The sequence below is a fragment of the Bufo bufo genome, chromosome 7 (genome assembly GCF_905171765.1).
Source record: "Bufo bufo chromosome 7, aBufBuf1.1, whole genome shotgun sequence".
Taxonomy (NCBI): Eukaryota; Metazoa; Chordata; class Amphibia; order Anura; family Bufonidae; genus Bufo; species Bufo bufo.
The window spans coordinates 53,400,323-53,427,335 of NC_053395.1; the positions used below are offsets into that span (position 1 = coordinate 53,400,323).

A 27,013-nucleotide genomic window follows, 5' to 3' on the forward strand; every position below is an offset into this window, starting at 1 on the left:
TGTCTCTCCTAACATGCCTGTTTTATTAAATACTTATATTCCTCACAAAATAACAATTCTGGAGTATCTTTTGTTAGAACTCTGTATTGTGCAGTGTCTGTGGTATTCCTCCTCGAAATGTATGAATAAATTGACAATCAAGTGTAACCATTCTCCTTGTTATTACTAGGGACACAAAGCATAAAATGAGATAACACAAATGAACAAAACAATTTGCAAGTACCCCCTGTTCTGAAGAACTTCACTAACAGCTAGGTCAGAATGGCTTAGATGGTGGGCAAGTAATCGAAACAACCATCCTGCCTGTCTCATTCTGATGATCATCCCCCTCTCATAGTCTGTCAACTGGGAAAAATGTCTTAAAGCGCATCGTAGAGCATGCCTAGCAGTCAACGATCATTCACCAAGAGGTACACTAACCAAAAGTAGCCTCTGAGAACCTTTTATATGCCAGTGGGGGAAACACTTTTACTCCCTCTTGTGGTAAGACAGTGTCTAATCAAACCACACCTGTAATCATTTATATAGCTGCCTGATGCATTACTGCATGACGAGTTTTCCAGCGGTCTAAAATTTCTATCTGGGTGTGGTATTTTTATTTATTTATTTTTTGTCAATGAGAGTATATTGTCAAGTTGTTTTAACGTGAATTTGACAATTTGAGAATAAATAGGCTTAAACAGGCTAAGTGAATTAATATATTTACTTAACATGATCAAAAATATAAAACAGACAAATCACGTACGGATTAGTAAAAGTAAATAACAATCACTGGCCTGCAACAAATTGGGGGGGAACTCCTGTCGCCATGTTGTGGCATGACACCCCAAGGTGATACAAGAGAGAGATGGTGACCTACAACATATTATCTTGGTGATGTCCTCCGTGGAGTTCCAGTTATTTGTGTGCAGAAAAGTCTATCCGACCCTCCTCCTAAGGATGTCCAGTGTGCAGCATGCTTGTTACTGAGTAATCAATCAAGACTGCAACCTTCATAGCACATTGGGGGCTTTGTATATGTTATTTAACTATCCCTAACTCGCTACATTACAAGGAATGCCATTACAAAGAATATAAAAGGTGATATAATAATAAAGGGGGCAAAAACAATCAGTACTTCGTTATGTAAAATACCCTTACAAGCATTTCCAAAGATGTAGGCTTAAAGGGGTTTTCTCATGACTAATGTTAAAAATGAAAATCAGACATCGTATAGTACATGACAATCTCTTTCTCATAAAGCTAGAGCCAGCCCTGTACCTCACATGGATACAGGGATCTCCACATTCATTGCTCTGCTAGATTTATATCAAGCTGGCAGCTCAAGGGGAGTGTCCTTTCTGATGCAGTTAAGGGGGCGTGTCTCAGCTCTGCCTATCACAGCTCAGGAGGCAAATGAAGGACCCCTGAGCCTATATAAGGATACCTCGCCCCTCCTTCCTTGTTGTTTTTTTTCTGTTCTTTGTGGACTTGGACAGATGGTTTGCTTTGCTTGTTTTTTTATTCTTTATGTTGGACTTCCTAGGTTATTCTGGGAGCTGTATAAGGGGTTGCATTAACCTTATACTGGATACTGAACCTTGGAAGCTGTTGCAGATCCTGCGATTGAGTGTTAGTTTTCACTAATGCACTTACTTTTCTTCCCCTCTAGGCAGACTGTGTAGTGTTGCTTTCACGGTTTCCCCAGCCGTGGCTTCCTCTATGGGGAACCTGGGCTGCTGGGCGGCCTCTGCTGACACCGGAGCCACGGGCCAATGAGGAAGTGCGCTGGGGCTCACAAACATCTGGGCTCATGGTCGGCACCTTCACCCAGCGTGTAGGCATGCCAGTGTGAGCTGCCTTCCGTCAGTATAAAAGGCCAGCACCTGTATGTGCAAGTGCTGATGGATTTCTTGTCCTATGGCTCCCCCTACTGGTCCCTTGTGTTTATTGAAGATTCCTTTGGCTTAGAATTCTGAATTTGGTATTGTGACTAAGTTTTTGGCTTCTGTGTTTTGGTATTGTATTGATCTGGTTGTCAGTTTGTTTTTCCCTATTTGTGTGTCGCCCCTTCACGTAATGCAGTATAGGGACTGTCATCCAGTTGTGGGGTCACTGCCTAGGGAGATTGTGCAAGTAGGAAGGCATAGTGGGTCCAAGCAGTGTTAGGGCTGCACAATCCCTGTTTGAGTGATAGTAATCGTTATCCTGACAACATGTTGAGTTGAAAGCACTCTTCATTTCCAGACCAGGCCATGGCACAGCCATCATATTGTTCGGCCAAAAAGGTTGTGGTTCCCAACTCATTCAGATGAGTCAAGGTCTGTATCTGAAGATTTCCCCCCGTTAAAATCATAATCATGTGTGTCTAGAGCACTCAACTCTAGAACCTGGGGAGACTCATCCGGGCAGCCACTATAACAACCTAGTGGCCTCTCGGACATAGTCATGAAGACCTTGTTATAGCCAGGTCTCAATCCACTTACACAAGTGAATCCATTCATCTTTAATTCTACTCAAGGAGTGGATAGTTCCAAACCACAGATTAAAAAGGTTCCTGAAAGGTTTGCTTAGATGTGGCCTTTAATAGTGATGAGCGGCATAGGCAATATTAGTTTTCGCGATATTTCACGAATTTATTTCATTGATTGTGAAAATCAGCAACGTAATTTGCGCGTTTTGCACGTGCAATACAGACATGGCTCACTTTTGCTACATTTGTCAAGCTGCTAGAAGTTTCCAGAGACTGGAAAAAATGGTTGGCAGCAACTTTCGTGACTGTGAGGAAGAACTCCTGATAGAGTGTTCCAATATATTTGCGATTGCGCAAATCGGCACTAATGATGCGCATATTTTTGGCGTAATACATGCAACTTAACATTTTATCAGGTCTGAGTAGATATTACTGATTGGTTCGGTAAGTATTGTTATCACATCACTATGTCTGTAGCATGTGTGTATGGACAGCATTTATTAACCCCTTTCAACAGTCCCCCTTTAGTGAAGGGGGACTGCTGGGGTTAATAAATACTGTGAAGGGGGGACTGCTGAAAGGGGTTAATTATAACTACTGTGGGAGCAAAGGAGGGAATAAATAACTAGACTGAAGAGGGGACTGAAAGGGGTTAATAACTACTGTGAAGGGCATAATTAACCCCTTTCAGCAGTCCCCTCTTCATAGTTATTCACCCCTTTCAGCAGCCCCCCCTTAACAGTAGTTATTAACCCCTTTCAGCAGTCCCCCTTTCACAGTATTTATTAACCCCTTTCAGTCCCCTCTTCAGTGTAGTTAATTATTCCCCCCTTTGCTCCCACATTAATTATAATTAACCCCTTTCAGCAGCGCCAGCCCAGTAGCCATTCACAGACTGTCTTTCCCTCCTTTTAAGTTTCACAACAACAGCAGACTTGTTCCTTGACCTTCCCCTCTTTCAGTTTCAGCAATAAATTCATTTCCTCCCCTAGTCCCTGGCCCGGCCACAGCAACAGCACAGTCTTGGCCAGCTACTACTACGAGCAAGTCGATTACTACCAGTACCTGCGCATTCGGCACTCGGCAGCGCTCCTCAGAGTCTGTCTTCCTCCCCGCCGTGCCGGAATTGACTGGGCCTGACGCCGCTGAGCCGCCTGAGCGCTTTTGCAGACTGGTGTCACCCGGCGTGGCCCGCACCCGCCGCACCCCCCTCACAATGCCACTGCCTGCTCCACATTCACACCTGAGACCATGTAACACTAACGAGTCACATGATAACGGGGAGGGAAAATGGCTAATTGGGCACAATTTGGCCTTTTTCACTTAGGGGTGTTCTCACTCTTGTTGCCAGCGGTTTAGACATTAATGGATGTGTATTGCATTATTTTGAGGGCACACCATATTTACACTGTTATACAAGCTGTACACTGACTACTTTACATTGTATCAAAGGGTCAGATCTTCAGTATTGTCCCATGAAAATATATAATAAAATATTAAAAAATGTCAGGGGTGGACTCATTTTTGTAAGATACTGTATATAGCACTGCTATAGTCCACAGGGCTTTACAGACATTAGCATCACACTGTCCCCGATAGGGCTCACAATCTAAGCTCCCTATCAGTATGTCTTTAGAGTGTGGGAAAAACCGCAATACCTGGAGGAAACCCACGCAAACACGGGGAAGAACATACAAACTTCATGCAGATGTTAACCACTGAGCCACCGTGCTTCCCAAAATCAGAATGGACATCAGGATTTCCTGATGGACATGGATATCCATGGCTGATTTGTTAGCTCTGTTGCCTTGCGTGGGTTGTCTGGGATTGTGATACTGATGGACTCTCCTCAGGATAGTTCATCAATATCTGATAGCAACACTGTTTGAAAAGGCAGTAGCACTCTGTCACCCCTTTTTAGGCCAGTGACATCACTATCGCCAGTCACTTGGCCTAGGAGCAGCTCAGTCGCATTCAAAGGAATCAGTCTGAGCTGCAATACCAGGCACAGCCTCTATCCAATGTACAGCGCTGTGGGCCTTTTCAAACTGCTGATCGAGTCAGAGCCCACTGATCAGATACTAGTGGCGTATCCTGAGGACAGGCCATCAGTATCAAAATCCCAGACAATCCTTTACTTTGACATGGTTGGAAAATGTCCTTAGAAATAAAAAATCTGCAAGAGATAAGTAGCATGGTACATACACCTGTAGATTCCACATGGAAAAAATAGTGGATTAGACCCATTCTATGAGGCTAATTCTCAGGATGATTCATGGCATTTTACACCAAATCCATGGCAGACAGCCTTGTACTTCTCCTGTGGATCTTGTACTAAACTAAACACACTCTGGGGCCATAGAGAACAGCATTGAGAGGAGGGGGTGCATATTGCGCATTTATTTTTATAGCAATATTCTGTCTGGGTGGAAAATGAAAGCTGCACAGTTAGGCCTTGTGAGGAATATGGATTATCATCTACTGGCAGCCCTGATTGTCATTTGATTCACCTTTTGGCATGTACACAGTCAGTGTTGTCACCCCCCCCCCCCCCTTCCCAGCCATCTGTTGTCAGCTAGCAAGGGAGGAAGCCCCAGGGGTCCAGGCTTCAAGGAGGCCCCAGGTGGATAAAGTCACACCTCAACCAGCCAGGTTGGAGGCAAGCTAATCCTGCAGGAAAACCCCCAGCAGGAGGTCTCAGCCCTTGCCCAGGATCAATGATACCTCCCAGACATGTTGGCACCTACATTTCATAAGGAATTATGAATTGTCCGTCCATCCCAGGCATAATTCGGTTATCTTTTTGCGATCCTGGGGCAAAGCCAAACATGCACGTGGTCCTGGCTTGATGCAAGGATGCCTGGGAGGGGAGATATACATATCTCCCCACAGAAACCAAATAACGGTACCATGCTTTGACTCTAGTTGTAGCCGGAACCCAGGCGGGTCAATTGGGCCCGGAACAATCTTCCTGCGACATTCTGGTCTGGGGCTATGAGCCCTAAGGGGTTTTATGGGTCATTTTCTGCCAGCACCAGAGAAGGAGGAGTGGACCCTACCCACAGGCGGGGAGGGGAGGGGAGCGGCCGGCTACAGGTCATAAGCCCATGCAAGCCAGCGGGCAGTGTTTTTTCTGAAGGGGGTCACATTGTGCCAATATGTTTGGAGAGAACAGGAACCAGCTGACATCACTGCCCCCCAGGTAACTGCAGGCAAGGACTATTCCACCATTATACCCCAAAGGAACTTTCATCTACCCGGTAACTGACTTTTGCTCTGCTTAACCCTGTTGTACCTATATCACCTGTGTCTGTAACCTCAGACCACTGTATATATTCTGTGTATATTGTGTTATATCTAGTGTGCCCTTAAGGCAATTAAATATATAATTTAATCTTGTGCTATCTTGTATCTTGATCATGAATCCCCACGTCCGTGTTTCGGCCTAGTTATAAGCTACCGCGGATTGGTTTCTCACCCTATATAAGCCCGGTCCGCTAACGGGATTATATCAAACGAGAAGCTGGTGGCAGATTTCCCGGGCTGAAAACGCGCTGTTTCACTGCGCAGTGAAAAGGCTCTCTCAGCTTGTTGCCTCTCTGTACCCACGTGGACAAGAGGTGTCTGTGTAAATGGTACAAAGCTGACCTTACCTGCTCCTCTGGAGGGCGTAACATCACGCTTTGGTAACCAGTGACCATACTGCGTCTCGTGAGCTTGACGTAGATGATGTCATGCGGGCACGAGGCGTGGTATTCGTCACAGGCCTCTTTCACGCGGGCGTCCCGGATTTGCTCCTGATGCGTCGTGTGTGTGCATTGCGGGAAAACCCGCACGAGTGCGCACGCAATTTCAGTCAGCTTTGACTGCGATTGCATTGTTCAGTTTTTATCGCGCGGGTGCAATGCGTTTTGCACACGCGTGATAAAAAACTGAATGTGGTACCCAGATCCGAACCTGGACATCTTCACTGAAGTTCGGGTTTGGGTTAGGTGTTCTGTAGATTTTATTATTTTCCCTTATAACATAGCTATAAGGGAAAATAATAGCAGTCTTAATACAGAATGCTTAGTAAAATATAGATTGAGGGGTTAAAAAATGTAAAAAAATTAACTCACCTCATCCACTTGTTCACGCAGCCGGCATCGTCTTCTTTCTTCTTCTTTCAGGACCTGCAAAAGGAAATGTGATGACCTAAGTGCAAGATCCTACTATCTTCATTCAGCAGGACCTGCTCTGACGTCACCACGCCCACCACGTGGTTAGAGCGATTACGTCATCAAAGGTCCTTTTGCAGGTCCTGAAAGAAGAAAAAAGATGATGCGCGAACAAGTGGATGAGGTGAGTTAATATTTTTACCCCTCAATCGACATTTTAATAAGCATTCTGCATTAAGAATGCTATTATTTTCCCTTATAACCATGTTATAAGGGAAAATAATACAGTGAATTTACTTTAATGGGGTCCAGGGTTGCTCATCCCTATCATCTCTTAGCAACCATGCGTGAAAATCGCACCGCATCCGCACTTGCTTGCGGATGATTGCGATTTTCACGCAGCCCCATTTATTTCTATAGAGCCTGCGCTGCGCGAAAAATGCAGAATATAGAACATGCTGCGATTTTCCGCAAGCACAAGTGATGAGTGAAAATCACTGCTCATCTGCACAGCCCTATTGAAGTGAATGGGTCCGGATTCATTGCACTCGCGCAGAAAACTCGCCCGTGTGAAAGGGGCCTTACTGGTTTCTCCTGGGCAACAAAGAGTTTGTCATTTAGACAGTTTTCATTAATCTGCACCATTGAGTATGTTTATATATACAGTCAGGTCCATAAATATTGGCTCTATACACCACCATAATGGATTTGAAATGAAACAAACAAGATGTGCTTTAACTGCAGACTGTCAGCTTTATTTTGAGGGTATTTACATACAAATCAGGTGAACGGTGTAGGAATTACAACAGTTTGCATATGTGCCTCCTACTTGTTGAGGGACCAAAAGTAATGGGACAATTGGCTTCTCAGCTGGTCCATGGCCAGGTATGTGTTATTCCCTCATTATCCCAATTACAATGAGCAGATAAAAGGTCCAGAGTTCATTTCAAGTGTGCTATTTGCATTTGGAATCTGTTGCTGTCAACTCTCAAGATGAGATCCAAAGAGCTGTCACTATCAGTGAATCAAGCCATCATTAGGCTGAAAAAACAAAACAAACCCATCAGAGATAGCAAAAACATTAGGCGTGGCCAAAACAACAGTTTGAAACATTCTTAAAAAGAAGGAACACACTGATGAGCTCAGCAACACCAAAAGACCCGGAATACCACGGAAAACAACTGTGGTGGATGACCGAAGAATTCTTTCCTGGTGAAGAAAACACCCTTCACAACAGTTGGCCAGATCAAGAACACTCTCCAGGAGGTAGGTGTATGTGTGTCAAAGTCAACAATTAAGAGAAGACTTCACCAGAGGGAATACAGAGGGTTCACCACAAGATGTAAACCATTGGTGAGCCTCAAAAACAGGAAGGCCAGATTAGAGTTTGCCAAACGACATTAAAAAAGCCTTCACAGTTCTGGAACAACATCCTATGGACAGATGAGACCAAGATCAACTTGTACCAGAGTGATGGGAAGAGAAGAGTATGGAGAAGGAAAGGAACTGCTCATGATCCTAAGCATACCACCCCATCAGTGAAGCATGGCGGTGGTAGTGTCATGGGGTGGGCATGTATGGCTGCCAATGGAACTGGTTCTCTTGTATTAATTGATGATGTTACTGCTGACAAAAGTAGCAGGATGAATTCTGAAGTGTTTCGGGCAATATTATCTGCTCATATTCAGCCAAATGCTTCAGAACTCATTGGACGGCGCTTCACAGTGCAGATGGACAATGACCCAAAGCATACTGCAAAAGCAACCAAAGAGTTTTTTAAGGGAAAGAAGTGGAATGTTATGCAATGGCCAAGTCAATCACCTGACCTGAATCCGATTGAGCATGCATTTCACCTGCTGAAGACAAAACTGAAGGGAAAATGCCCCAAGAACAAGCAGGAACTGAAGACAGTTGCAGTAGAGGCCTGGCAGAGCATCACCAGGGATGAAACCCAGCGTCTGGTGAAGTCTATGCGTTCCAGACTTCAGGCTGTAATTGACTGCAAAGGATTTGCAACCAAGTATTAAAAAGTGAAAATCTGATTTATGATTATTATTCTGTCCCATTACTTTTGGTCCCTTAATAAATGGGAGGCACATATGCAAACTGTTGTAATTCCTGCACCGTTCACCTGATTTGGATGTAAATACCCTCAAATTAAAGCTGACAGTCTGCAGTTAAAGCATCTTGTTTGTTTCATTTTTAAATCCATTGTGGTGGTGTATAGAGCCAAAAATGTTAGAATTGTGTCGATGTCCCAATATTCATGGACCTGACTGTAGTAGTTTTAGGGACATTGTATCAAATGTACTACAAATGTAACTTTCTGTAACACTCAGGGCTGACAGTATCGCAGCATGTTGGGACACAGCCTATTAAGAAGCAGAATGGTTCCTCTTGGTTGTTAATTTATGAAAAAGAAAAAAAGAATTACTAAATCAGTAGGTAACTTCTTAAAGTTTTTTTTGGCTCCTTTTATATTGATGGCCTATCCCCTGGCCATCAATATCTGAGACCTGGCACCCCCACTGATCAGATGTTCTTCAGTAGCTCCAGCGCTGGAAGTTGGAGCCATAACTACACAGTTTCATCCATTGTGTATGGACAGAGCTGGTTACTGCAGTACTGTTCCCATTAAAGTAGATGTAACCTGTAATTACCAGCTCCGCTCACTACATAACAGGCAGAGTGTTTAGTTCTGACACTGACATCTGGAGCAGAAGGTACCCCGAAATAGCTGATCAGCAGGGGTGCGGGTGTCGACCCACCACCAGTCTGATACTGATGGCCTATTCTGAGGATAGGACATTAGTAGCAAAATCTGGACAACCCCTGTAAGGCCTCATGCACACGGCCGTTGCCCGCAATATGCGGGCACCGGCTGTGTGCTCCCCGCATCACAGATGCGGACCCATTCACTTCATGTTCTATTTTTTTGTGGTGCGGACGGATCACGGACCCATTCAAGTTGAATGGGTCTCGATCCGTCCTGGCCGCGTTGCCCGTGCATTGGGGACCGCAAATTGAGGCCTGTGCATGAGGCCTAAGAATACAATTTTTTTTTTTTGTCATATACACATTTTAAAAGCCACAGTATTTTTTGTTTTTTTTCAACATAGAAATATGAGAGCCTGTTTTGAGGGATGAGTTGTATATTTTAAGAGCACCATTTTGGGGTACATCTAATGTATTGCAAAACTTAACCCCTTCATGGAGCAGGAGATTTTTCATTTTTTACTACCCATCTCTTCGGAGCGATAACTTTTTTTCTTTCCATTCATATAGCTGTATGAGGGCTTGTTTTTCGTAGGACAAGTTGTACTTTCTAATGGCATTTAGCCATTTATTGCATACAATGTAGTGGAAAGGTGGAATTGAAAAAAACAAAACACGCAATTCCGCCTCGGTTTTATGATTTTAGTTTCTACAGCATTCCCTATGTTTTGTTTTTAAATTTTTATGTCTGCAAAGTTTTGTGGGGGGCTAATTTTTTTGCGTGACGATCTGTAGTTTTCAGTGATATCATTTTGAAGTGTGTGAAGCGATGAAAAAACTGTGAATCGACCATTTAATTTTTTTTTTCCGTTGCAGTGTTCATCGTGTGGTATAAATACATTATTATTTTAATAGTTTGGGCATTCGCAGACATGGCAATGGCTATGATGTTTATTTTTTGATATTTTTTTCATTTTAATTCTGGGAAAAAGGGATGCTTTGAATTATATTTTTAAAAACTTTTTTTTTTCTTTTTACATGCACTGAGATTGTCAGTTGAATTCTGTAATGGATTAAAAGTGTTTTTTAATGATAGATTTTAATACATTTTTGGAGAAGGGGAGTGTCACGGCCTATGGTGTACGCTGTGACGCTGTTGCCACACTTGCGGTTGCCCACGGCAATGTGTTGCTGTAAGAGCATGCGGTGGCAGTGTCTCGGCCTTCTGGGTGATTGCCGTGACATGCTTTTGCCGGTGGTTACGTGGTTTGGCATGCTTGTGTGTGCAGTTCCCCTTTAAGTGGCTTCCGTCCAATGTCTGGTGATGTAAGGGTTAACTACCTTGCTGGGTGTGGTCACTTGTGCTTCTTATACCTGTGGCTTTAGGTCAGGAGTCAGTTGTACTCCAGCCTTGGTGTGTGTGGGGGTTAAGCTCCTTGTCTGGTTGTTCCATCCGACCAGTGAGGGCCACCCTTTTGGTCATCGATGTCATCCCGGTGTCCCCTTCCCTTTCCCTGCTTCTAGGCCTTTAGAGACTCCTGTTCCTCCGTGTTGTGGATGAACAGGTCTTCTCTCCCCTGCTCCTAAGTGAGGGGTTCCCAGGGCGACTCAGGATATTAGGTATCCAGGGTATGAGCCGTATCATTGTACACCGAGATACAGACTCTGATCAGCTTTTCTTCAAATGTGTGAATGATAAAGTCTGTAAAACAGTAACTTCTATGCGTTTACTATCTTTTGTAAAATGCATATTGATTTTAGCTTACATCGCAACAAAGACGTAATGACCCTTGTTGCACATAACACAGTAAGCTTTAATGTATTTCACATATATTCAGGTGAGTTCTAGAAATGTAGACATCCTAAAAAAATAACAATAATCTTAACATTCAACTGCAGGTGTTTTTTTTCTATAAGGCTGTTTTTTTTACATTGGGTTACTCCCCCAGCCCCCACTTGCATCTACACATAAAAACGATGACAATAGTAACATTTATGTAGGAGTTTACATGTAACACGCTGACTCAGGCTACTTTCACACTAGCGTTTTTGCTGGATCCGGCAGGGATCAGCAAAAACGCTTCCGTTACTGATAATACAACCACCTGCATCCTTTATGAACGAATCCGGTTGTATTATCTTTAACATAACAAAGACGGATCCGTCATGAACACCATTGAAAGTCAATGGGGAACGGATCCGTTTTCTATTGTGTCAGATGCAGGGCCGGACTGGCCTACCGGGATACCGGGAAATTTCCCGGTAGGCCGCTGGCCCTGGGGCCGCTTTAAGATATGCCTGCACTATTTCGGCGGCCGGCAGGCCGAATCCGAAAGCTCTGATCTGTAGTGGTGGCCGGTGGGTGGAGCTGAGCAGGCCGGCCGGCCTCCGTGGGAGCGGCACTACTCCCTCCGACCACCTGGTGTCGCTGTGAGCGGCAGCCCCTGATCCTCCTGGCCCGGCCTGGCTGGCTGTCCTGTGTGTGGGCGGCCGCCCCTCTCTTCCTGCAAGTGGCCTCAGGCTCCCACCGCCTCACCTCCAGATTCAATATGCCGGGCCCAGGCCGCAGACCAGAAGCAGAGCCCGACCCAATGTAAACACAGCCCTGAGAGGACTTGAGGAGCCGCAAATACAGGGGGTAAGAAGGGGCCAGGCTGTGCCCACATTTGACTGTGCAGGCTGTCAGAGTTATGTAGTGTATATTATTTACATACAGTCTTATAAATTATAAGACTGTATGTACACTAATATACACTACATAACCCTGACAGCCTGCACAGTCACATGTGGGCACAGCCCTGGCATCCAATACATATCACAGAGAGCTATACTGTGCATTATAAGCTATACTGCACAGTATAGCTCTCTGTGATATGTATTGGATGCCAGGGCTGTGCCCACATGTGACTGTGCAGGCTGTCAGGGTTATGTAGTGTATACTATTACACAATCACAGAGTGTCATATAATATGCTGAAGAGCTATCATCAATATATCACAGAAATTGTAAGCTGTTCAATTAAAATTAAAATTTAACTTTTAATAGATAATGTTAATAGAGGTATAATTTTCCAAATTTCTGATATAATTTCACTTGATATTATCAATCTGATATATTCATTGATACTATCAATTGCCAGATTAAAGGTAGAAACAAAACCCACCGTGGACTTCAATGCAGAAGGTCATATGATAAGGAAGGTAAGAGGTGTAGCACTTACAGTTAGATGTTTTCTAAGTGAGATCCAGTGAGGTCAGGAGGAAGAAGTATCCCTGTTGATACCCTAAGGTGTCTACCCCTGCCTACAGGCAGAGCACCCGCCCCGAAAGGGGCGACCCCACCTCTCGGTGGCTAAACCCTTTACTTACCCTCACGTGACCCTAATGTTAACTCACGGTGGGTTCAAATGTTCTCCTCTGTTGGATAGGACAAAGGTATCAGTCCTAATTGATGGAAGTTTTAAGTTGTCCCAACTTAAAACTTCCATCAATTAGGACTGATACCTTTGTCCTATCCAACAGAGGAGAACATTTGAACCCACCGTGAGTTAACATTAGGGTCACGTGAGGGTAAGTAAAGGGTTTAGCCACCGAGAGGTGGGGTCGCCCCTTTCGGGGCGGGTGCTCTGCCTGTAGGCAGGGGTAGACACCTTAGGGTATCAACAGGGATACTTCTTCCTCCTGACCTCACTGGATCTCACTTAGAAAACATCTAACTGTAAGTGCTACACCTCTTACCTTCCTTATCATATGACCTTCTGCATTGAAGTCCACGGTGGGTTTTGTTTCTACCTTTAATCTGGCAATTGATAGTATCAATGAATATATCAGATTGATAATATCAAGTGAAATTATATCAGAAATTTGGAAAATTATACCTCTATTAACATTATCTATTAAAAGTTAAAGTGTATACTATTAGTTTACATACAGTCTCCAGTTTACAGGAATCTCCAGGAGTGGCATCAGCTGGGCAGATCAGCTTCTAGGATCTGGGCTCCATGGGCACTCTGTAGCCCTCACATGCTTCTTTATGCATCACAGCAAGGAGATTGGGGCAGTTGACAGCAGGGCTCTGGCTGGAGGTAGCCCTTTGTGAAAGGTTGTCACACAGGTTGTCAGGGGCTGGGAGTGGAGAACATCTTTGTGTGTAACCTGGTGTCACTGTGCTGTACCAAGGATCTGCTGGGCATGGTGCCTCCACAGAGGGCAGGGAATCAGATTGACTGAGGAGGGCTTGCACTTTGGAGAAGTATATGTGGCTTCATGTGACAGAGCAGAGGAATGGCACAGAAGAGTGTGTGGATGAGGATACGTCGTGTCTCCAGGAGCTCTGCCCCTGACATCTCCAAGTGACAGACACTGCTGGACCCCCCTGGCATGCTGCACACATTATAAATGCACAGTATAGCTTTCCCTGATATGTATTGGATGCCAGGACCATGCCCACATGTGGCGAGTGGCGGTGCATTATACACAGCAGCACGGTGTCCGGTACTCACACAAAGACGTGGTAGACAAATGCCCAGCCCCGGGGTCTCTCCAGCACGTTGCACAGGTAGTTATGCAGCCTCCGGTACTTCACGTTCCTCCGGCAGCTCTGGCTGCTGTTGTACGACAGCGGCTTCCCCAATAAGCTCATGCAAGCTCCCTGCTTTCCCCGGCGGCTCTCCTGCAAGCCCCCTCCCGGTCCCACACCGCTGCCCCTGCCAGTGTCACTGGTGCCCAGGAGAAGCAGCCCGTCCCCTCTACTGGAGTTCAACAGCACCCTGTTGCCCCGACCCGACTCCACATCTTTCATGCCGTAGTAACGGTCCCTGCCCCTGCCTTTACCTCCAGAGCTGCTTTTTATTCAGAGCCTCCCACATCACCTCCACTATGGTTGCGGGACATGGCATCACCGGCGTGGGCACAGAGGTCTCCGGGTGCATGCACAGGGACAGGGTGGCAGCGCTTCCTGGTTGCAGACTGTCAGATCTGATCACAAGTTGGCACCAGCCATACATACAGGAAGGCTCTGTGTGCAGGGTGCCAGGGGGGTCCAGCAGTGTCTGTCACTTGGAGATGTCAGGGGCAGAGCTCCTGGAGACACGACGTATCCTCATCCACACACTCTTCTGTGCCATTCCTCTGCTCTGTCACATGAAGCCACATATTCTTCTCCAAAGTACAAGCCCTCCTCAGTCAATCTGATTCCCTGCCCTCTGTGGAGGCACCATGCCCAGAAGATCCTTTGTACAGCACAGTGACACCAGGTTACACACCAAGATGTTCTCCACTCCCAGCCCCTGTCAACCTGTGTGACAACCTTTCACAAAGTGCTACCTCCAGCCAGAGCCCTGCTGTCAACTGCCCCAATCTCCTTGCTGTGATGTATAAAGAAGCATGTGAGGGCTACAGAGTGCCCATGGAGCCCAGATCCTAGAAGCTGATCTGCCCAGCTGATGTCACTCCTGGAGAGTCCCTTGCTGCTCTCTGTACAGGAGGGGACAGTGATCACACAGCTCTCTGCATCCAGCAGGCTGCTCAGCCTCCACACAGGCAGCTCCCAGCAGTCTACTGTGCCTCCATAGATAGAAGCCTGGAGGTCACTTCCAGGCAGCTGAAACTCCATGACCATGCATGATGGTCAGAGTGGCTGTGAGAAGCTTGGAGCCCACCACCTCCAGGCAGCTGCACTTCAACAACTTTTCCAGGAGAATCCAGCAACTCTGTGACAGCAGGAAGGGGTTGCCAGTCACTCACTTGTCCCTGTGCAGCCTGCAGCTCCAGTCCTTCTCCTGGTGCTGCTGCTGACATACATTCAAGGGGGACAGAAGGGGAAGGGAGGGGGGAAGGGGGGTGAGGAAGAGGGGGAAAGCCAGGTACTTACAGGAGGGCTATATCTGAGTATAAATTAAAGGGGTTGTCCGGGTTCAGAGCTGAACCCGGACATACCTCCATTTTCACCCAGGCAGCCCCCCTGACTTGAGCATCGGAGCAGTTCATGCTCCGATGCTCTCCTTTGCCCTGCGCTAAATCGCGCAGGGCAAAGGCATTTTTTGAAGATCTGGTCACGTACCGGGGCTCTCCATGGGGCTGCCAGGAAGCCCAGTGACGTCACCGTCACTGATGGCCGGGATTTAGCGCTGCCCTAGCCAGTAAAACGGTAATATGAACAATGGGGTTCTACAAAAGAGCTATTGTGGGGCAAAGTTCATATTCGTGTTTACACACGTGTTTTAAAATGAATGCTTTCCCCTTTTATAAACAAGTAAATAATGACGCAATGCCGTGGGGCTGGTGTGCAACTTTTTCCAGGGCTGGTTTTTATCCCCAGTCCGGCCCTGGTCAGATGCTCCGCATCCCAGGACGGAAAGCAAACCGCAGCTGGCTTGCTCTCTGGTATGAGAACGGAACGGAATGCATTCTGTAGCACTCTGTTCTGTTCAGTTACGTTTTGTCCTCATTGACAATGAATGGGGACAAAACTGAAGTGTTTTTTTCCGGTATTAAGACCCTATGACTGATCTCCGTACCAGAAAATATTAACGCTAGTGTGAAAGTAGCCTTAGGCACATTAATAGCATAACAAAGTTCTTAAAAATATCTTCAAATTTCTAAACCTAGCAAATTCATGAACACAAAGGGGTAGTTGTGTACTTCTCTTGGAGTGTGTCTTATTTGTACTAACATTTTTTGATGGAATAGGCTTGCAGCTGTACAAATGTATATGCACTAAAAAACTAAATTTTACTTTTAGAGGTTGTGAGAGGTGGCAGGAAGACATACACTTCATCTGAATTCTATACTGCAGCTTAACATCAGCAGATAATTTAAAGGCACACACATTTAAAATCAGGTAAAACACATACAGTTATTTAATTAATGCGCCGTTAGGGCATCTCGACGTGCCTTCTGTTAGCCAGAGAGTGGTGAAAAATATTCTTATTGGGAATATCCCTTTAAAAGAGGTAATTATATGCAGATTGATGTATTTCAAGCCTTTATTTCCTTTAATGCTGATGATTATGGCTTACAGCTAATGAAAACCTAAGTCAATATCTCAGAAAATGTGAATAATATATAAGAACATAAAGCATGTACTGTATATGCACTTAATACTTGGTTGGGGCCCCTTTATTAATGACTGCATCAATGCAGCGTGGCATTGTAGCACAGTGATACTGTGGTTACTAAACCAGGTATTGGTACTTTTGACAGTGTGGGCAGGTGCCAAGCCCTGCAGGTAAATGAAGCATTAAAGAGGACCTTTCACTAGATTAAAAAATCTAAACTAACTATACAGACGTGTAGAGCGGCGCCCAGGGATCCCCCTGCACTTACACCTGGGCGCCGCTCCGTTCTCCCGTTATAGCCTCCGGTATCTTCACATGTTCGGCTCCACCCAGTGGAACCTGCCGGCGTCTCCTTCTCCCATGCTGTAGCGCTGGCCAATCGCAGCGCTCAGCTCAAAGCCTGAGAGAAAAAAAAAACCTCTCAGGCTATGAGCTGAGCGCTGCGATTGGCCAGGGCTACAGCATGGGAGAAGGAGACGCCGGCAGGTTCCCCTGGGTGGAGCCGAACATGTGAAGATACCGGAGCCTATACCGGGCGAACGGAGCGGCGCCCAGGTATAACAGTAAGTGCAGGGGGATCCCTGGGTGCCGCTCTACATGTCTGTATAGTTAGTTTAGATTTTTTAATCTAGTGAAAGGTCCTCTTTAAGTGCTCTAATATTTCCTGGTAGACAGGTGCGCTGACTTTGGATGTGATGTAACACAGTGGACCAACACCAGCAGATGACATGGCTCCCCAAACCATCACTGATTGTTGAAACTTCCCTCTGGACCCCAAAGAACTTGGATTGTGTGCCTCTCCATTCTTCCTTCAGACTCTGGGACCTTGATTTCCAAATGAAATGCAAAATTTACTACCATCTTGAAACAGGACTTTGGAGCACTGAGCAACAATGAATCCTTTTTCTCCTTAACCTTGGTAAGACACAGCTGACTTTGTCTCTGGGTCATGAGTGGCTTGACACAAGGAATGGGACAGTTGTAGCCCATGCCCTGGGTATGCCGGTGTTTGGTGACTCTTGAAGAACCGACTCCAGCCGTCGTCCACTCCTTTGTTAATCTCCCCCAAATTATTGAATGACCTTTTTGTGACAATCCTTTTAAGGCTGCTGTTATCCCTGTTTCTTATACACCTTTTTCTACCAGCTAGCATCGTTAAAAATGACCTTTTGTGGCTTACCCTTCTTGTGGAGGGTGTCAATGACTGTCTTCTGGACAACTGTCAAGTCAGCAGTCTTCCCCATGATTGTGTACCCTCTGAACCAGACTGAGGGACCATTTAAAGGCTTAAGAAGCCTTTGAAGGTGTTTTGTGTTGATAAGCGGATTAGAGAGTTACACCATGGGGGGAATTTATCATTTATATTTGAAGTCCGTTTTACTTGAGTCTGTGTTGGTGTTGGAGTACTTTGTGCCACATTTATCAAATGTCACAGGTTGTTCGATAAATTTGTCTTGTCCTTAAACCTAGCACTTCTGTCTAGAGAGGCTCCTCCAGTTTTCCTACTCCGCCCTCCTCCTGGAGTGAAATTGCGAATCTGGAGTGAAACTCATTAACCTAGCTAACTTCACCCACTTTTCCACCCATATTGCAAAACTGGAGTGAGAGATGCAAAAAGTCACAACATTTTGCGCAAGTGAGTGCAAAAAGTCGCAAATTTTTGCACAAGCGCTTACATTCTGCAAAAAAAAGTTGCAAAAACCCCTATTTTGTGACTTTTTGAGTGAAGGTATGATAAATCAGGGCCCATGAGTCTACAATACTGAACTTTTTCACAATAGTCAAATTTTCTGAGATACTGACTTTTAGGTTTTCATTAGCTGTGAGCCTTAATCATCAACATTAAAAGAAATCTATAAAATGAGTTTCACTTTTTGAATCGAATTTCTGAAATAAAATAACTTTTCTATGATATACTAATTTATTGAGATGCAATTGTATACATGAGTGTTTTCCTTGTGCAACATTTTCCGTGCTTTCCTTCATGCGCTGTAATAAATCCTTCACATCTGTAATACTAAGGCACTGAGACTTGGTACATTCCATTTCTAGGCTCATCCTACAGCGCCCTCTAGTGGACATAGGAGACATTGCGCTGCTTTCTGCATGTTCTTTGCTGACAGTTAAATGATATTTGCATCTTTGGCCATGGAATAAAATTGTCCCTTGTTTTCCAGTAATGTTGATGGAGTGTCAAATTCTACAATTTCACCTTTGTCAAAGACAACTATCCTGTAGAGGGAGAAAAAAACAACAACATAAAATAATACATATTAAAAATCAAATATTTTAAATGGGGTGTTCAAGCTGGGTAAATTTTTTTAATAAGTGGCCAAATTAGTTAAAAATGAAAGAAAGAACAATCATTTCCATACCATGATGCTGACTTTCTGATGCTCACAGGTCGCCTTGGGTCTCTGACTCGACACGCAGAAGATACCCACTCAGCCAATCACTGGCCGTATTGGTGACCTGCCTCAGACTGAATGGGTATCTCCTATCTTTTCCTTTGTGCTGATTTTGAACCAGGAAGTGGAAAGCAGTGGGGACTGGTCAGTGTCAGAACGGCGGTGGCGGGGGATCAGAGAGGGTAATGCTTAATTTTTTTTAACCCTTTCTGCTTCTTATTTGAAAAAAATAAATTTATTCCTCTGGAACACCCCTTTAAAGAACACTGCTGTTTGTCACAATAATAGATGTAGCAAACTTTGCACTGACACAACACATCCCACTGAAAATGTAAAGTTTAAATTTGCTGCATCATAGTACAATATGTAAGTTACAGTTTGAAACGTCTGAATTTCTGCAAGTGAATACAAGTTCAGGGCTGCATTTCATAGTTACAGTAAGCAATGAACCGAACAAAGTTAGGCCCCTTTCACACGGGCGAGTATTCCGCGTGGGTACAATGCGTGAGTTGAACGCATTGCACTCGCACTGGACCCTGACCCATTCATTTCAATGGGGCTGTGTACATGAGAAATGTTTTTCACGCATCACTTGTGCGTTGCGTGAAAATCGCAGCATGCTCTATATTCTGCGTTTTTCACGCAACGCAGGCCCCATAGAAATGAATGGGGCTGCGTGAAAATCGCAAGCATCCGCAAGCAAGTGCGGATGCGATTCGATTTTCACGGATGGTTGCTAAGGAGACGAGGGATGAGCGGGTCGGGGACCTGCAAAAGGACCTTTCGCTGACGTCACTGCGCTCACCATGTGGTGAGCGCGGTGATGTCAGCGCAGGTCCTGCTGAATGAAGATAGAAGGTCCTGCAATGACATCACCGTGCTCACCACAGGGTGAGCGCAATTATGTCATCAAAGGTCCTTTTGCAGGTCCTTCAAGAAGAATAAAGAAGAGGATCGATCCCGGCTGCGCGATCAAGTGGATGGGGTGAGTAATGTTTTTATTATTATTTTTTAACCCTCAATTGACATTTGACTTTGCATTCTGTATTAAAGAATGCTATTATTTTCCATTATAACCATGTTATAATGGAAAATAATAAAATCTACAGAACACCGAACCCAAACCCGAACTTTAGAGGTTTGTGTTTTGTGGGTTTTTCTTCTTTTTTTTTTTTGCATATTTTTGAAAATGGATCAAATAGAATCTTCCAACACTGCTGGGGCATGCAATGATGTCCTGAACAAACGGGTTTTATTTATTTTAAATGGAGAAAGTCAATTGCTGGTGTAGATGTCAGTTTCTGCCTCACGGACAACCAGAAGATTTGCCAAATTAATTAAGAGGTGCTGTGCCTCTTAAAGGGCATCTGTCAGCAGATTTGTACTTATGACACTGGCTGACCTGTTACATGTGCGCTTGGCAGCTGAAGGCACCTGTGTTGGTCCCATGTTCATATAGCAAGCATTACTGAGAAAATTTTTAATATATGCAAATGAGCCTCTAGGAGCAACGGGGGCGTTGCCGTTACACCTAGAGGCTCTGCTCTCCCAGCAATTGCTGCGCCCTCTGCACTTTGACAGGACCAGGGAAATGTGACCACGTTTATACTGCTTGACCCTGTCAAACTGCAGAGGGCACGGCAGTTGCAGACGGAGCAGAGCCTCTAGGTGTAATGACAACACCCCCATTGCTCTTAAAGGCTCATTTGCATATATTAAAACATCATTTTTCTCAGCAATGCGGGCACATATTAACATAAGACCAACACAGATGCCTTCAGCTGCCAAGCGCACATGTAACAGGTCAGCCAGTGTCATAGGTACAAATCTGCTGACAGATGAGCTTTAAGTAATTTGGCTAATTTCATTACAGCCCAAAGGGGATCAAGACTTCCATATGAAACACCAGTCTTGATAAATTCCCCCCAATGTGTTAACAAACCTTTATTCTGGTACCAGCAACTGAGCTTGGGCATCTGTTTTCTTTTTAACCCTAAAGATTTAAGGAGTCGAAAAAGGTGCCAAAAAAGCAATACCTTTAGTTTTAGCTCCAAAATCATGCGGCCAATAGGCCCCATGTGTGCCAGGCAGCGTGCACCATCCAGATTGCTTTTTTAACGCTAACCATTACTTGCCATTTACGATGCTTTCTAGTAGTAGACATACTAGCCTAGGAAAACACGAGGGTGCCAATGCCCTAATATTAAACAAAGGTTTAACGGCATATTGGAAAAGGACTAGGGCTTACCGTGTATAATCCATAATTGTATTGAGTCGGTGTGCGATAGTTATTACTGTACAACCCTCAAATTCTTTTCTAATGGTGGACTGTATAAGGTCATCAGTCTCCAGGTCCACGGCGGCAGTGGCTTCATCTAGCACCAAGATTTTTGTCTTCCGCAGAAGGGCTCTTGCCAGACACACCAGCTGACGCTGACCAACACTAGAGGATACATACATAAGCAAAATTAAGTGTAACCTTTCTGAATGATAAAAAAATATATATATATATATATTGTGAAACGTTCATATGCACTGACCTCTACCAACTTCAGTAAAGAAAGATCTAACAGTTTTATATGGTAACATATGGAGATCTTTACTCTTCTTTATTACAATTTATATGTTAGTACATACTATATCACCATCTACTTAAAATCATTTGAGATGACCGTTCTTTGAAAGCCATCACCTCCTTCTCTACCACAAATACCAATCCCAGTCAATAGTGAGAGTACAATAACCAGCTGCCAAGCACAGATGGCAAAACAGGATCAGATGGGTTGAAATACAAATTAAACACAAATAACTGACATAAGCCCTATAGAACCCAGCCTATAAATAAACACTCACTAATGGCATCATTGCAATAAAATACAGCCTGTATATATAGACACACACTACCATTACACAATTACAATAGAACACGGCCTATAAATACAGAAACAAATTACTGTGACATTGCCATAATAAAATGCAGCCTCTAAACCTACAAGCATATTATCATAGCTTACAACTTAAAACCGGCATCACCAAGTAGAGCATAGTAAATACTGGACACACTATAGTGACATCATAACAATAGGTCAGGGTTTCTGAATCTTTTTTACGGAGTGGTCACTAGCTAGAAAATAGAACATGTACTATTATTGTCCGCATTACGGAGACAAGGATAGTACTGTTCTATGAAGGGCCAGCTGTCAACGTTCCGCAAAATACGTGGGGAAAGTATAGTAGGTGAGATCTGATACCCGATCGGTGTCATGCGGCAGGAAGCGATAGTTCGAATAATCACATGGAATGTGAAAGGGTTACGATCACCGCACAAAAGGTTAATGGTTTTGCGACACCTCAAGCGACTTACGGCGGATGTGGCGTTGTTACAAGAGATGCATTTAGAAGAAAAAGATTTTGAGAAAATGCACAGATTATGGGTGGGAGAAGTGCTGGGTTCGCCATCAGAGGGGAAAAAGGCGGGAGTACTCATACTATTACATAAGAAACTCCAATGTAAAGTGATACAGACAGACACTGACGGGAAGGGGAGACTGGCTAAGTTGACTCTGGAGACTGCTGCAGGTACACTAGTGATATATAATGTGTATGCACCTAACTCGCAAGCTAATTCTTTCTTTCATGACCTAGAACAACATGTCCTTCAAGACACTCAACACCTAGTTTTGGTGGGAGGTGACCTGAATGCCGTACATTCGACCTCGGAAGACAGAAAAAAGACGAGAACAAACCTGGGCGTGAAGGTAGATTCGGCTCCCCTGCTCCCTACCCTACTAGAGGCCACGGGACTCACTGACATATGGAGGTATTACAACCCCATGGAGAGAGAATATACCCATTTTTCGCATTCCCAACGGGCCTGGTCCAGAATAGACTATTTTCTGGGGACATCTTATCTGCTCCCAAAGGTGAGGGGGGTGGAGATAGGGGAGTTGGTGATCACGCCCCGGTTACAATACACATACAGGATGAGGGCCCCAAAGGCACAGATTTTATATGGCGTATGTCAGGCTACCAAGCTCTGGACGAGGATTTTAAAACGAATCTCCTAGGGTGGTGGTGGGAATTCTCGGAAACAAACGCCCAGCACAAAAGTGGGCCAAGCCTGTTTTGGGACACAGCGAAGGTGGTGCTAAGGGGGAAGATCATGGCCTATGAGGCCACCAAGAAAAAAGTAGCACGGAAAAAGTTTTTAGAGGCCACGGAGTCACTGAGGCAATTGTATACTGCTTATATGCAGCACCCCACAGATCAGAATAGAGTAAACTGGGTAACGGCAAAACATACTTTTGATCACCACTCAGAAACGCTTGAGCGGTTGTATGCTGACCAGACATCAGCCTTTTTTTAAAAAATATAGTAACAAAGCTGGGAAACTGCTAGCCAGGATGGCAAAAGGGAGGAGGCCCCAGCAACCAATGCCAAAACTTAGCTCAGACCAAGGAGAGTTGCGAACTGACCCTAGAGACACAGTGCAGTGTTTTAAAAACTATTACGAGCAGTTATACACCCAGAGTCCCTATGATATCAGGGAGGGGGTGAATTTTCTGTATGCCCTGGAATTACCTAAAGTGGGAGAGGAGGACTTGTCTCACCTAAACGCCCCAATTACGGAAAGGGAAATCCTCTCTACCATCAAGGCCCTTCAAAATGGGAAGGCTCCAGGACCCGATGGTTTCCCGGTGGAATTTTATAAGGCCCTGGGAGTAGAAATAGTCCCCAGTCTGGTGTCATTGTTTGCTAGAATTCTGCAGGAGCAGAAGGTGGTGCCGTCCGGAACGATGGCATACATCAAACAGTTACCAAAACCGGAAAAAGATTTGACACATCCGGGCTCATACCGGCCAATCTCCCTGATTAATCAGGACCTGAAGATACTGGCTAAGATAATGGGAAACTAACTGGCAGATATCCTTCCCAAATTGATAGGACATCATCAAGTGGGTTTTGTAAAAGGTAGGTCAGCAACTAAGAATATTTGCACAGTGCTGGCGGTGCAGGACTGGTTGTCAAAACAGCAAGGCTCCGGGAGGGAAGCAAGCCCTTTTGGCGATCGACGCTGAAAAGGCTTTTGACAACATAAACTGGGAATGGCTGGGATTGGTGCTAGATAGAATAGGGCTGACTGGGAATTTTAGGGCTCTCATTCAGGCGATTTATGCCAATCCACAAGCTAGAATCAATATCCCGGGATTTTTATCTACACCTATCACACTACAAAAAGGGACCAGACAGGGATGCCCACTATCCCCACTCCTCTTCAACATTGCTTTGGAGCCCTTGGCCCTTTATTTAAGGGACTCTGACCTATATGAAGGCATAAAGGTGGGCAACAAAGAAATAAAACTGACGTGTTTTGCCGATGATATGTTACTGTTCGTGACCCAACGAGAGATTTAACCAGGGATTTAGATACTCTTAACAAAATGTACAAGTTTATGGGGTATAAAATAAATGTCAATAAATGTCAGCTATTACAAATAGGGAAGGGACCTTTGCAGGCATTTGGGGATTAAAATTGGACGAAACCCGGCCGGGATATATAAACTTAACTATACCCCCTTGATAAGCAAAATAGTACAAGAATTGCAAAGATGGAAGGACCTTCCGTTGTCACTTCTGGGCAGAGCACAGTTGGTAAAAATGACAAGTTTTGCCAGACTGTTATACCCGTTGCAAACAGTACCGCTACTGCTAAAACACGCTGATATAACTAAGTTGCAAGCAGCTTTCGTTGAATTTTTGTGGCGGAAACATAAACGGCCCCGAATAGCCTATAAAAAGCTATGTCTCCTTGGGTGGGAGGGAGGGCTCCAATTACCCAATCTTAGGTTGTATAACTTAGCGGCGATAACCAGACACATTAAAGATTGGTTAAGGGAAACCTCTGTATATTCCAATAGGGAGTTAGAACAGGAGATGGTGGCCCCTTATAATCTGAAGGCGTTACTGCACACAAAATATTCCATGTTACCCGAGACCGCAAAAGGTACAGCTTTGTTTAAGCTGGCGTGGAAACATGTTAGAAAAATCTACAAATTTTCCATATATATCTCGGCTTATATGCCTCTGTGGACCCTCCCGGCATTCCAACAGGGCAAGTGCAATGCGCTCTTTAGGGAGTGGAAGCAGAAAGGTATTTATATTCTTGGGGATATATTGGATGATACGGGGTTGAAGCTGTTATCTTGGGGACAGTTGCAGGATAAATTCCACATGTCTTCTAAGCAGTATCTTCAATACCTACAAGTGAGGGCTTTCTGCGAATCCCAGTCCAGAGTCTTGGGAGACGAGAAGGATATAGTCCGCTTCAATAGTTTGATGAGCTCAGCAGATGGAAATAATACACTCTCAGGGGCATATGGAAAGCTCAGGGATGTTTCTTTGGATGGACAGGCAAAAACAGTTTTTAAAAGCTGGGAGACAACATTGGGGGATGATGGCGCCACACTTAAAATCAGAGAAGGCATAGATAAAGTCAAGAGTGCTATAGCTAGTGAATCTTGGAGAGAAATCCAATTTAAAATAATACATAAAGCAACTTATGCGTTTGATCTCTCATACACTAATGCACCAGCACACTATCTGAGGAGCTGCCCTAAGTGTTGCCTTCAGAAAGCTGATCTATTGCATGGACTTTGGGGGTGTAGTCTTTTGAGACGCTACTGGACTGACATATGTGACTTTATTAAAAACACTTGGGAGGTGGAGGTTCAGGATGCGCCATTACAGTGTGTGTTTCACTTTGTCCCCAAAGATCAAGAGGCGGAGTCCTCCAATATAGTAGGCATTAAAGGGCCACATGTCATGCTACTGGCAGCTAAGAAGTGTGTGCTGAGAAAGTGGCTGCAGCCACAATTACCCTCCCTAGAGGAGGTGATAGGTACAATGAAGGTGCTTATGTATATGGACAGATTGGACACGGAAAGGAATAAAGAAAATTCCACGAAAAGATTTTTCCACAAATGGAAAGATTTTATTGAAAAGTCTCTTACACAGTATGAAATTCGAGAGGTGGTTAAGCCATTCACCGAAACTACCTGGTTCATGAAGGAAAGGATGGCTAATAGGCTAGGTAAACTAGGGGATTGATCTTTGGAGGGGATTTACCCGCAGTGCTAAACGTTACTGTTCACAGGCTACGTTGTGGGATAGGGGTTCAAGGGGAAGTTTATTTTTGTTTTTCACATAGAAAATGGATTCGCCTTTCTATTATACAGTTAAATAGATGTTGATGGTGAAAGGAATCCATGTTCTTTATTGGCGTCAAAATGAATTCTGCTTTTTGCTGAAGTTTTGTTTCTCTGTTAAGAAGTAACTCTGATTGCTGTAAAACTAATAACTGTAAGGTTTCTATTCTCTGTAACCCTGAATCTTATCTCTTTGGCACTACTCCCGGACAATGTTCCTAATATGGAAGTTCCGTTTTTGTTTCTATTTCTCTGAGCGTAGAATGAAACGTGTTAATATGATAGGTTGAATACATAACTTACGATGATATGCTAATAAAGAGGGTAAAGCCCCCTCTATATAACCTGTGTGCATTAAAAATAAACCTCAGAGTGTTCATTCAGTACATCACTGTTGTGTCTTTCGTTACTTACTGAGTGAAGCGCTCTCCTGACGTCAGAAAGGACTCAAACCAAGCCAATACTAGAAGTTTTGGTGCCAGGGGTACCAAGTGGGACTCAGAGATTCCTATCAGTCAGAGATTCCTATCAGTTGGGGGCTCGTTTCCGGGATCGGGAAGGTTTTCCTCGTGTTCGGTAAGGAAGGCATCTGTTATTGTCCTCTAGCCGATCCGAGAACCACATCTCGATCTAGTAAGTAGAACCTACAACTTCTAGTATAATTACTGTATCAGGGATACAGGGTACAGACTCCGGGAGTCTGGGGGAGTGACCCGGGGACTCCGGGAGTCCGCCGTGAGGATCACTCAGAGAAAATATAGTGCGCACTACATAATATTGTCTCAGGGAGACAAGGATGGAGCTTGGTTTGACTCTTTTAACGTTGTTTTAAAGTATAAGATTATTAGAGTTGAGATAAGGATACTGATGTCCGGGTGGTAAGTGTACGGACTGAAGTTCACTATTTGCATAGAGTTTTAAGGACATTGCATTGTTGTTTTACTGTGTTGCGGAGGTCTGCAATACGCCCCACCCCCGGCTGGGAGCAATCCATTAACCCGCAGATAGGTGAACACAAG

At 44.6% G+C, this 27,013-nt stretch overlaps 1 protein-coding gene across 1 annotated transcript in view; it reads right to left on the reverse strand.

Annotated features, from left to right (window-relative positions):
* Window positions 1-18,289: 18,289 nt before the first annotated feature.
* LOC121007976 (multidrug resistance-associated protein 1-like) overlaps window positions 18,290-27,013 on the reverse strand; it is a 145,211-nt gene continuing 136,487 nt past the window's right edge. Inside the window, exons 31-32 of the mRNA XM_040440245.1 lie at window positions 21,038-21,232; window positions 18,290-18,613 (exon numbers count right to left, since the gene is read on the reverse strand). Coding sequence (XP_040296179.1) covers window positions 18,505-18,613; window positions 21,038-21,232 — 304 coding nt within the window. The 3' untranslated portion in view covers window positions 18,290-18,504. The remainder of the gene's footprint in view (window positions 18,614-21,037; window positions 21,233-27,013) is intronic.